We start from the raw sequence: 13,129 nt of genomic DNA, 5'->3' as shown, positions 1-13,129 counted from the left end.
GTTTTTATTTGAGGTAAAATTTACACACAATAAAATGTACAAATCTTAACTGTACATTTCCTTAACTATGTAAGTTTTAACAAATGCATAGCTATTCTAACTCAACTACTATCAAGATAAACATTACCCTCATTCCAGAAAGTTTTCGTAATGCCCTTTGCCCATTGATCCTGACCACAGTCAGAGGTATAATTTTTCTAATTTCACTATAGATTAATTCTGCCCATTATAAAATTTCATATAAATGGCATTAAATATAATATTGTACTCTTTGATAGAAGACTTCTTTTACTCCGTATGTTTTGAAATTCATTAATATAATTGCTATTTTCAGTAATTAACTCCTTTTCATCACTGAGCAGTATTCCATAGGGGGCTTCCCTGATGCTCAGTGGTAAAGAATACACCTGCCAATTCAAGAGCTGCAGGAGATTCGGGTTCGATTCCTGGGTCGAATTCACTCCAGTAATCTGCCTAGAGAATCCCATGGAGCCTGCAGGCTACATGGAGCCTGGCAGGCTACAGTCCACCAGGTCACAAGAAGTCAGACATGACTAAGCATGCAGGAATAGAGTAATATTCCATAGTATGCCTATAACAGAGCTCATTAAGTTTATTATGAATGGTTGCTGAATTTTCTCAAAACTTTTTCTGCATCAATTGAGATTAAAAAGCTGAAAAACTGGCTCAAAATTCAACATTCAACAAACTAAGATCATGGCATCTGGTCCCATCATTCATGACAAACAGGGGAAAAAAATGGAAATGGTGACAGGCTTTATTTTCTTGGGCTCCAAAATCACTGCAGATGGTAATTGCAGCCACGAAATTAAAAGACATTTGCTCCTTGGACATAAAACTGTGACAAACCTATACTCCATATTAAAAAGCAGAGACATCACTTTGCTGACAAAGTTCTGCACAGTCAAAGCTATGGTATTTCCTATAGTCATGTATGGATGTGAGAGCTGGACCATAAAGAAAGTGAGTGCCAAAGAATTGATGCTTTTGAATTGTGGTGTTGGAGAAGACTCTCGAAAGTCCGCTGGACAGCAAGGAGATCAAACCAGCCAATCGTAAAGGAAATCAACCCTGAATATTCACTGGAAGGACTGGTGCTGAAGCTGAAGCTCCTATACTTTGGTCATGTGATGTGAAGAGCCGACTCACTGGAAAAGATCCTGTTCCTGGGAAAGACTGAGGGCAAGAGGAGAAGGGGGTGACAGAGAATGAGATGGTTGGATGGCATCATTGACTCAGTGGACATGAGTTAGAACAAACTCTGGGAGATAGTGAAGGACAGGGAAGTCTGGCATGCTGCAGTCTATGGATTTGCAAAGAGCTGAATAGGACTGAGTGACTGAACACCACCAACACCACTGTGGAAAACAGTATGGAGTTTCCTTAAAAAATTAAAATAGGGCTACCATATGATCCAGCAGTTCTATTCCTGAGTCTTTTTCAAAGAGCAAAATACTCATTTTATTTATTTTTTTTAAATTACAATTAATCATGTGGCTTTATTTTTTTCCCATTTATTTTTATTAGTTGGAGGCTAATTATTTTACAATATTGTAGTGGTTTTTGCCATACATTGACATGAATCAGCCATGGATTTACATGTGTTCCCCATCCCGATCCCCCCTCCCACCTCCCTCCCCACCCCATCCCTCTGGGTCTTTCCAGTGCACCAGCCCCGAGCACTTGTCTCATGCATCCAACCTGGGCTGGTGGATGGTTTCACCCTTGATAATATACATGTTTCAATGTTGTTCTCTCAAAACATCCCACCCTCACCTTCTCCCACAGAGTCCAAAAGTCTGTTCTGCACATCTGTGTCTCTTTTTCTGTTTTGCATATAAGGTTATTGTTACCATCTTTCAAAGAAGACATACAGATGGCTAATAAACACATGAAAAGATGCTCAACATCACTCATTATCAGAGAAATGCAAATCAAAACCACAATGAGGTACCATTACACGCCAGTCAGGATGGTTGCTATCCAAAAGTCTACAAGCAATAAGTGCTGGAGAGGGTGTGGAGAAAAGGGAACCCTCTTACACTGTTGGTGGGAATGGAAACTAGTACAGCTGCTATGGAGAACAGTGTGGAGATTTCTTAAAAAACTGGAAATAGAACTGCCATATGACCCAGCAATCCCACTTCTGGGCATACACACCGAGGAAACCAGATCTGAAAGACACACGTGCACCCCAATGTTCATCGCAGCACTGTTTGTAATAGCCAGGACATGGAAGTAACTTAGATGCCCATCAGCAGACGAATGGATAAGGAAGCTGTGGTACATATACACCATGGAATATTACTCAGCCATTAAAAAGAATTAATTTGAATCAGTTCTAATCAGGTGGATGAAACTGGAACCCATTATACAGAGTGAAGTAAGCCAGAAAGATAAAGACCAATACAGTATACTAACGCATATATATGGAATTTAGAAAATACTCATTTTAAAAATATACATGCACCCAGTGTTCACAGTCGTATTATTTACAATAGCCAATGTGGAAGCAACATTAATGTCTATCCACAGTTAGATGGATAAAGAAGATATCATACACGGGAATATTACTAAGACACAAAAGAATGAAAATTTGCCATTTGCAACATCATAGATAGACATGTTGCTTAGAGAAAAGATAGAGAAAGACAAATACTGCTTGCTATCACTTAACTGTGGGATCTAAAAACAAAACAAATGACTATAACAAAGCAGACACAGACTCATAGATACAGAGAACAAACTAGTAGTTATCAGTGGGAGAGAGGGAAAGAAGGAGGGGCATATAGGAGTAGGGATTAAGGAATACAAACTATTAGTTTTAAAATAATGAGCCACAAGGACATATTGTACAGCACAGGGAATATAAACAAATTTTATAACTTTAAATGGTGTAAAATCTATAAAAATTTTGAAACTCCATGTTGTATACCTAAAACTACTATTGTAAATAAAAACATCTCAATAAAAAAGGGCATTGGAATTTTGATAAGGAGTGTGATGAATCTAGGTAGCTACTGGTAGTATGATTTAACAAATTATGTCTTCCTACCCATGAACTTAGGGCTTCCCAGATGTCGCTAGTGATAAAGAATCTGATGGATAATGCACGAGACATAAGAGATGCAGGTTTGATCCCTCAGTTGGGAAGATCCCCTGGAGGAGGCCACAGCAACCCACTCCAGTATTCTTGCCTCCATGGACTCCATGGACAGAGAACTCCGTGGACAGAGGAGCCTAGTGGGCTACAGTCCATAGCGTCACAAAGAATCGGACATGACTGAAGCAATTTAGCATGCATGTGCACACCCATGAACTCGGGCTGTCTTTCCATTTATTTTGGTCTTCTTTAATTTCTTTCAGCAATGTTTTGTAGTTTTCAGTGCATATTCTTTGCACCTCCTTGGATAAATTTATTCCTCAGTGTTATATCCTCTTCTCTGCCTACTCTATGATTAAGCCCATTCCAGTTCAGTTCAGTTCAATCTCTCAGTCGTGTCTGACTCTTTGTGACCCTATGGACTGCAGCACGCCGGGTTTCCCTGTCCATCACCAACTCCAGGAGTTTACTCAAACTCATGTCCATTGAGTTGGTGATGCCATCCAACCATCTCATCCTCTGCCATCCCCTTCTCCTACCGCTATCAATCTTTCCCAGTATCAGGGTCTTTCCCAATGAGTCAGCTCTTCACATCAGGTGGCCAAAGTATTGGAGTTTCAGCTTCAACATCAGTCCTTCCAATGAATATTCAGAACTGATTTCCTTTAGGATGGACTGGTTGGATCTCCTTGCAGTCCAAGGGACTCTCAAGAGTCTTCTCCAAAACCACAGTCCAAAAGCATCAATTCTTCAGCACTCAGCTTTCTTTATAGTCCAACTCTCACATCCATACATGACTACTGTAAAAACCACAGCCTTGACTAGATGGACCTTTGTTGGCAAAATAATGTCTCTACTTTTTAATATGCTGTCTAGGTTGGTCATAACTTTTCTTCTAAGGAGTAGGCATCTTTTAATTTCATGGCTGCAATCACCATCTGCAGTGATTTTGGAGCCCCCAAAAATAAAGTCTGCCACTGTTTCCCCATTTATTTGCCATGAAGTGATGGGACCAGATGCCATGATCTTAGTTTTCTGAATGTTGAGCTTTAAGCCAAGTTTTTCCCACCAGGTTATTATTTGTTACTGAATTTAATGTTTATAACTTCTTGTTATAACTTTTATTTCTCTGCTTATATTTCCTATATTTTCATTTGTTTCAAAAGTTTTTAATTGCTGTTGTAACATGTTTTATGATGGTTGCTTTAAAATCTTTCTCAGATAATTCTAACCTCTAATTCATCTCAGTTCTCATATCAGTAAATTGGTTCTTGGTTTGACAGATGATTTTCTATTTTATTTTGTTAATTTTGTCTATAATTTTAGGAGACTCTGGATACTATTTAAATACTTTATTTTATCAGACAGTCAGCCTATTTTATGCAGCACTGGCTTAATTTCAATGACAATTCAATTTCCAGAGCCCTTTAAGTATTAATTTTGGTCTCACAGTTTATGTGGTTCCACTGGGGCTCACACTGGTCCCTGCTATTTCTGCCTAAAGGAATTCGAGTTTTCCTTCTAGGGGCAGAGGAGGCACAAGGCATAAAGACCTCCCCAGGCTAGACCTCTTCTGTGGCTGAGTTCCTCATGTCAATTCTGCCTGTTTTGCTCTGCAGGCTCCCTATATAAGACAGGATATTCAGCCCACAAGAAGGAAGAGGCTTTCCTGGTTGGGCACACGTGGCAGGGACCTGCCTGTATGGGACAGACAATTCTTTCTGAATGTGGGACTTCTTGTAGTGGAGTTTCCCTCCCACTGTTCCTTGACTGCCCTCATGGATCTGAACAGGAAAAAAGAGTCTCTGGCCCATAGGCATTGCCACTTTTTTTGTAGCTGGGACCCTCTTGATGTGGATTCCACTGGCCCACCCACTCCAGAGTCTTGCATTGAGGGATGTCTTAGGCTGGAGGTAATGAAGAGGCTTCCAGACTGGGATACTTGTGGCTGAGTACCTCTTGCTCAGGTGTTTCAGTATATATTAGCAGGGGAAGGGCTTGGTAAGGAAGGAGAGTGTTTTTCCTGGCCACTAATTGTTATCAGGGTTCCCTATCCATTCCTCAGGCTAGATGTGTCAGAACTGTCTAATGTTAGAAATGCTTGCATTTGATGTGGAGTGGCATGAGCCTACTTGCTGTCTTCTATTGCCAGGTTGGAAATCAGATAATGCTGGGTCTTGGCTGTTGTCTGTTGGGTGTGATACATTAAGATGTGTGCCCCTGTGCTACTCCTCTAGGCATGAGGTCTTAAAACAACCTGCAGGGTTCTTATCACTTTTCAGAGTTCTGCTTTGCCTTTGCATTACATCCAGCTGTGCTCAGTGAGGAATGACAGAGAGAAATGAGTCCCCACCATCTTGTCCAGACCAGAAGTCAACAGTGTCTTTTGATGATAAGAAGTTCCTAAAAGTTTGATAAAAGTTAATCTATTAATGTTTTCTTTAATGGTTATCGCTTTCTGTGATCTGAAAAACTCCCAAGTAAAGATGATACTTGTCTTTGCTTTACTCTAAAAGCACTGGGTTTAGCTTTGACATTTAAATCTAAAATTCATGAGCTAATTTTTTTGTGTGTAGTATGAGGTCAGTTCAAGGTTCATTTTTTCCATATACATATCAAATCATTACAGCACTATTTACTGAAAACATCTTTCTTTCCCCATAAGATTTCTTTAGTGCCTTTTCTATTTTGAAAAATGAATGAATTAATTAATTTGGCTGCACCCGGTCTAGTTGTGGCATGTGGTATCTTCGATCTTTGTCATGGTATGTGTTATCCTTCAGTTGTGGTATGCAGCATCTTTTAGTCAAATGAGGAATCTTTAGCTGTGGCATGTGGAATCTTTAGCTGCTGCATGCAGGATCTTCAGTTGCAGCATGTGATCTCTTAGTTGTGGCATGTGCGACCCAGTTCCATGACCAAGGATTGAACCCAGGCCCTTGCATTGGGATCAGAATCCTAGCCACTAAACCACAATGAAGTCCCAAATGACTATATTAAAGAAAGCTTACTTCTGGGCTTTCTGTTCTGTGTCACAGATACATTTGTTGATCATATGCCACTAATACACTTCAATGATTACTGTAGTTTTATATGTTTTATATAAGTCTTCCAACTTTGTTATTATTTTACAAAATGGTCTATATATTTTAAGTCCCATGAATTTGCATTTGCATTTAGACCTGATAAACAGGAAGTGACAAGCATTCTAAATGCCTTAGTAAGACATTTGCTTACCACATGTTGAGAAATAAAGCCTATAAAGATTCAGGACCTTGCTAACTGGCAAGCTTTTTATGGGTCCAATGGTCTCTGAGGTATGCCAGGATATATCCTCAAAGAGTAGCTTTGCTGTACTCATAACCACTCAAAAAAAAAAAAAAAAAACACTGCAAAAAGTGGTGGGTCTCTTTTTTGATGAGCCTCTTTTTCAAAATTTTGGTGATGGCATATACCACATTTGAGAGAACTGGTCAGATCTATTTATGATGTAAAAATTTTCAGTGGAGTTCAGAAAAAGAAATGGGTCTGCAATAGGGGTAAAGGCACACAATATGCCTCTAGCAGGGGACCTGTTTTGTAGTTAAGGAGATACAATAATGGGCACTGGAACCACGGGATCTATAGTTCTTACTATATGCCATTATGAGTCAGAAGCAGCAGACCTGAGAGAAGAAACTGAAAACGCCTATTACATTTCAGGTAAGGATAATGCTCTGTTAATCTGGGACACGGTGCTATAGGATGTGGCCTATGTAACAATAATTGGTATATGGCTCTATGTTCTCGGTAAAACATAAGGGTAGGGGAACCAAGGCTTGGAATTAGAACTGGCCCTTCTAATCACTCCCAGAGACCTACTTGTGGAATTTATACATCCCATCCTTACAAGCTCAAGTTCTGCTGCATTAAAGGCCTTGTTTCCTGGGGTAGCAGACTTTCAAGAGGAGATACAGTAAAGCTTCCACCAAATAGCTGTACGATTATCCCCTAGTATTACTGAGCTACTCACACTGGTACACTGGTAAATAAACAAATTATGATATGAGAGGAAGCAATTAATCATGATTAAGGTTACTGTTACATAATGAAAACAGTGAGGTACATGGGGGCACCTCTTGGTGCTTACTTTTCCACAGAAAACAGTTAAGACCATTTGCAGCAGCTATGACCTGATAACTAAAGGCTCAAGAAGGGTATGGTTCATCTAAACAGGTAAGCTAGATCCTCTGAAGTGTTTGTCAAGAGTGACTAAAATCTAGAATGTGAATCTGTAAATAGTTCCTTATATAAAAACCCTTTTGTTGAAATGCATTCAGTAGTGTCTGTTCCCATACGAATTCTGACTAACAGAAACATGTGCAGGTTGTGATGAAGACAGAAAAGAAAGGGACAGGTGTGGAAGCTGAGTGGGAGTTTGAATGGGAATTCACAGTAGCATTTGTACAGCAGAGAAAATATGACCAAAGACCCCGAAACAAAAAGCAATACAGTGTTTCCAGGTAATTTCTGGAAGTTAAGTACTGCTGGAGCATAAAAAGTTTGGTAAGGCATATCAGAGATAGCCAAGTACTAGGATATTGATAGCCATATATTTGTACAAAGGACTCTGGACATTGTAAGTCACCAAAGTCTTTTCATCAGGACAGTGACCTGATCATATCTGAGATTTAGTTTGATTTCCTTGTGGATCCTTGTAGATGAACAAAAGATCTGTCAAGATAGTCACATAAGGGACTTCCCTGGTGGCCCAGTGGTAAAGAATCCACCTTTCAATGCAGGGGATGTGGGTTTGAACCCTGGTCAGGGAACTAAGATCCTATATGCTGCAGGGCAACTAAGCCCGCAGGCTACATACCACAACTAGAGAAGCCTTCGCAATGCAAAGAAGAGCCTGAAGGCCATAATCAAGACTCAGCAGAGTCAAAATAGTAATAATAAATAAAATTTAAAAAGAGAAAGTCACATAAGATGTGGGAAAGCTGGTAGATATTATTAGATGGTCTATGCTACACATGAAATCATCAATAGAGATCAGAAGGTTTTAGAAAAACCATCAAAACAGACCAAGCAGAATGCAATACATTAGATCCACAGATCTTACTCATCTTAAATATTCTCACCACACGCAAAACTCGTAATTCTGTGAGGTGAGGAATATATCAGCTAACCTTACTGTGGTAATCATTTTGCAACATACACATTTCAAATCATCACACTGAATAACCTAAATTTAACAGTGTTATACGTGAAAAGAAAGTGAAAGTGAAGTCGCTCAGTTGTGTCCAACTCTTCGCGACCCCATGGACTGTAGCCTACCAGGCTCCTCCGTCCATGGGATTTTCCAGGCAAGAGTACTGGAGTGGGTTGCCATTTCCTTCTCCAGGGGATCTTCCTGACCCAGGGATTGAACCCAGGTCTCCCGTATTGCAGGCAGACGCATTACCGTCTGAGCCACCAGGGAAGTTCTATACGTGAATTATATCTCAATAAAGCCAGAAAAAACAAACAAACAGACCAAGTGCCTGAGTACACAATCTGATGTCATAAACCTAGTTCAAACATTTGGTGACACAAGCGCAGTCAATCAGAAATAAGGAAGAAAGTGAAGTCGCTCAGTCGTGTCCAACTCTTTGCGGTCCCATGGACTGTAGCCTACCGGGCTCCTCAGTCCATGAAATTTTCCAGGCAAGAGTACTGGAGTGGGTTGCCATTCAATTCCTTCTCCAGGGGATTTTCCCAATCCAGGGATCGAACCCAGGTCTCCCGCACTGCAGGCAGATGCTTTACTGTCTGAGCCACCAGGGAAGCCTTATTATTCAGCAATAATACTGAAACTTAAAATAGCACTGACGACACTTTGAGCCAATGTTTATTGTTGAGCCTACACCTATATCTGTATATGGATAATTCTGACTTGGTAAATAGAAGTTGGCACAAAAGAAAAGTCATGGAAGAATAGGACACACAGAAAGAATATGTATTGTTCTACGAGTGGTTTTATTAATCTTGCCTTCTACTGACAAGCATCTGTTTTCTTTTTTTTTTTTTTTTTAATTTTTTTATTAGTTGGAGGCTAATTACTTCACAACATTTCAGTGGGTTTTGTCATACATTGATATGAATCAGCCATAGATTTACACTTATTTCCCATCCCGATCCCCCCTCCCACCTCCCTCTTCACCCGACTCCTCTGGGTCTTCCCAGTGCACCAGGCCCGAGCACTTGTCTCATGCATCCCACCTGGGCTGGTGATCTGTTTCACCATAGATAGTATACATGCTGTTCTTTTGAAACATCCCACCCTCACATTCTCCCACAGAGTTCAAAAGTCTGTTCTGTATTTCTGTGTCTCTTTTTCTGTTTTGCATATAGGGTTATCGTTACCATCTTTCTAAATTCCATATATATGTGTTAGTATGCTGTAATGTTCTTTATCTTTCTGGCTTACTTCACTCTGTATAATGGGCTCCAGTTTCATCCATCTCATTAGGACTGATTCAAATGAATTCTTTTTGACAGCTGAGTAATATTCCATGGTGTATATGTACCACAGCTTCCTTATCCATTCATCTGCTGATGGGCATCTAGGTTGCTTCCATGTCCTGGCTATTATAAACAGAAGCATCTGTTTTCTAAATACAGAATTTGGCTCCATGTGGAGCTGTTACAGATTGCCCTTTGTTTTCGTCACCACCAGGATACAATGCTTATAAGATCTGCTAAGGAGGCACCAACTTCCAAGCACAGTCTTTTTCTTTCCTTCTCTTGGGTTATGCTATACTCTAATCTGGATCAATGTGGGTAAGCCTTAGAGTTTTCTCTAGAGATTTATGGAAAGACTTAAATTCTATGTCTCATTTAAAGAAAAGGCTCTTTGCATGATTGTGTTTCACTACCTTTTGCAGAACTAGAAGCACTATATGAGTAGTCCAAGAGTCCCATGAATCAGAAGTCCTGTGCCTGAAAGATACAGTTCTTCCCTTAGCATACTTCAAAAGCTACAAACACAGACATTAAAGCTACTCAAATCTGGATTCATATTCTTGCTTTATTTTATACAAGTAGTTTGATCTTGGGAAAATTAGGTTCTTCACTGATAAAATAGGGTAGATAATACAAAATTCATTAAAATCATAGAAACTAAAAATCCAGTTATAAGAAAACTATTTACAAAACTCTAAATACAACTTTCTCACCTGAAGTGGCAATGGATCATGCCTATCTTTGAAGTCACAGTCAAAAACAATGGCAGCCAGCACTTTATGAGCTCGATAGTCATACTTAATGTACTTCTCAAACTCAATTTCTGAAGAAAAACCTTGAACTATAGAGAAGTAAAATTGTTCACTTAAATAAAAACATATGATAATCCCTTCTGAAAGAAAACATATAAATTTATATGGACAAAAACCTTCTATCCAAATATGCAAATTTGAAAACACTGTTTCTTAAATACTGGTATCACAACTACTTAATGGATATTTGGGGTTCAAAATATTTTGATAAAAATTTTATAAGATTTTATTGCAATTTTAAATAATCATTATAAAGCACATACAAAGATAAGTCATTAGTGGTGAGGGAAATGCAAATTGAAATCACAATGAAATCACTTTACTGAGTGATTTCACTCAGTGAAATGACTATAAACCACTGAGATGACTATAATCAAAAAGACAGAAGATAACAAGTGCTGGAGAGGATGTGGAACCTTCATTCACTGCTAATCAGAATGTAAAATGGTGTAACAACTTTAGATAACAGTCTGGCATTTCCTTGAAAAGTTAAAAATAGAGTAAACATATGACACATTTATTCTGCTCTTGTTATATAACCAACAGAAATGAAAACTTATGTCTACATAAAACCTATAGATGAATGTTTGCAGCAGTATTATTTATAGTAGCCAAAAGGTAAAAACAACCCAAATGTCCTTCAACTGATGAAAGATATATTGTACCAATTAAATGCAGTGTATCCATACAATGGAATACTATCTGACAATGAAAAGGAATAAAGAACTGATGCATGCAACATGAGTAAACCCTGAAAACATTTTAAGTATAAGAAGAGAGTCATGAAAGACCACATATTGCATTTTATAAAGTTGATATAAAAGGTTTACATGTAAACAATTTATATTAAAGGTTCATATGTAAACCATTTATTTATATAAAAGATTTATAATATGCAAATCTGTAGACGTAAAAGGAGATTACTGTTTTTCTTATCTTGATAGGGATGGATAATTGTGGGGCTATGACTAAAGATTCTGGAATTTATTTTTGGTGATAAAAATGCTTTAAAATTAATTGTGGCAGTGGTTGCACACCTCTGTGAATATACTGAAGCCACTGAATTACACACTTCAAATGGGTGAAAGTATGGAATGTGCATTATATCTCAAAAAAGTTACTTAATTAAGGGAAACAAATCAGGAGGTGATCACTCTGTGCTTTAAAAAACAACTCATTTGATGGCTCAATACCTGTATAGTTATAATACAGGAAGGAGTCATTCAAGATAGAAATTTTCTAATCTGAACAAGAGAGGAAACAAAAGATTAGACAAAAGTTGAACAGAGCCTAAACAACCTGTGGGACAATACAAAATGTATCATCATAGTCTTAGAGGAGGAGAAAGATGGCCGTGTTAAAAAACAATTTTAAAAATAATTATTGTAAAGTCCCCCAACTTTGTGCAACTTACAGATTCAAAATGCTCAGTGAACCCCAAAGAAAAAAGCCAAAAGATAGCCACAGACACATCATAATCAAACTTTTGAAAAATAAAGACAGAAAATATCTTGAAAGCAGCCAGAGAGAAACGTTCAAATTGGGCAGTGTGATTCGTCCAACTTTATTCTTATTCTTTTCTCTACACTGTTTCAGCTCCATCAAAAACGTTAATGATAAGCTTTACAGTAAACCTTAATTTCTAACCTTTTATACTGATGTTTAGATTCCTCTTCACATTCTCAGTGATCTCTTTTACCACATCAATATTAGAAGGCACATAAATCAATTCCCATGTTTCATCATTTTGGAGGAATGAAGGCAGAGTACTGATGGGTTGAGAAGTAAAACTGTAAGGTCCAGCAACAGTTATATGAATAACAGCACGTAAGAGCAAAAGCATCACTGGAAACACCAGTGTAGTTAGGACTTCCAGTATTAAATTAAAGAACTGCCTCCTCTAGAAGAGGAACAAAAAGACTGTGTTAATTAACTTATGAGTACACATTCAAAGCAAATAGATAGTTCTATTATATTAAGTCTCTGCCAATTTCACCCTGGAACAGATAAGTTTCATATCATCCATCCAACTCCCCTAACCAGTTTTCTTACAGGTCAGACTATACTATTGATTAATGCAGTTTCATACATTTGAAAGAGCTACTTTCAGCTCTGGAATTGATTTTTCAAGTGTGTGCATGTATATAAACTCACCCCCACCCACACCCAAAATCCAAACTGCACCACATGGGCATTTATGGACATTTTCCAAGGATACCTTTACATACCTTTAAGGTAAAATTTTTCCAGAGAAGCACTGTCAACTGGTTGAGTGTCAACAAATCCATTCTTCTACAAAAAGTGTATGTTCAATTCCAGCAATGGAGAAAAAGGTTTTTTTTTTTTAATGTTAAGTTACCTAATAATGTGAACATCAAGCAAATAACAATATTACTTCTCCTAATTTTCTCCTTAATCAGTCTCAAGGTTTGATAGCAAAAATGATTTTGTATTTGAAATAAAGAAAATGAAATTGCTGGTATTTTTCTGTTCAATAATTTCCTTAATATATAATAATGTTCTAATGTGGTCAGAAAACAAAGAAGTAGCTAAACAAACAGTAAGATGTGGTTCCATTTCTCAAGATGGCATAAGTAAACAGGATCTGATATTCTTATGCTACTTTCCAAGACCTGATGGCTTCACAAGTAAATTCTACTAACACCAATCTTTCTCAAGCTTTTCAAAAAATGGAAGGGTAGGGGAA

General features: G+C 38.1%; 1 protein-coding gene across 1 annotated transcript in view; it reads right to left on the bottom strand.

Annotated features, from left to right (window-relative positions):
- LOC122433545 (phospholipid-transporting ATPase ABCA3-like) overlaps positions 1-12,710 on the bottom strand; it is a 224,824-nt gene extending 212,114 nt beyond the window's left edge. Inside the window, exons 1-3 of the mRNA XM_043456582.1 lie at positions 12,651-12,710; positions 12,070-12,322; positions 10,324-10,451 (exon numbers count right to left, since the gene is read on the bottom strand). Of these exons, the coding sequence (XP_043312517.1) occupies positions 10,324-10,451; positions 12,070-12,322; positions 12,651-12,710 (441 nt within the window). The remainder of the gene's footprint in view (positions 1-10,323; positions 10,452-12,069; positions 12,323-12,650) is intronic.
- Between the last annotated feature and the right edge of the window lie 419 nt (positions 12,711-13,129).

Source organism: Cervus canadensis, chromosome 32 (genome assembly GCF_019320065.1).
Source record: "Cervus canadensis isolate Bull #8, Minnesota chromosome 32, ASM1932006v1, whole genome shotgun sequence".
NCBI classification, from domain to species: Eukaryota; Metazoa; Chordata; class Mammalia; order Artiodactyla; family Cervidae; genus Cervus; species Cervus canadensis.
The sequence above is the reverse complement of the archived record's forward strand: the minus strand, read 5'-3'. Positions and strand labels throughout refer to the sequence as shown.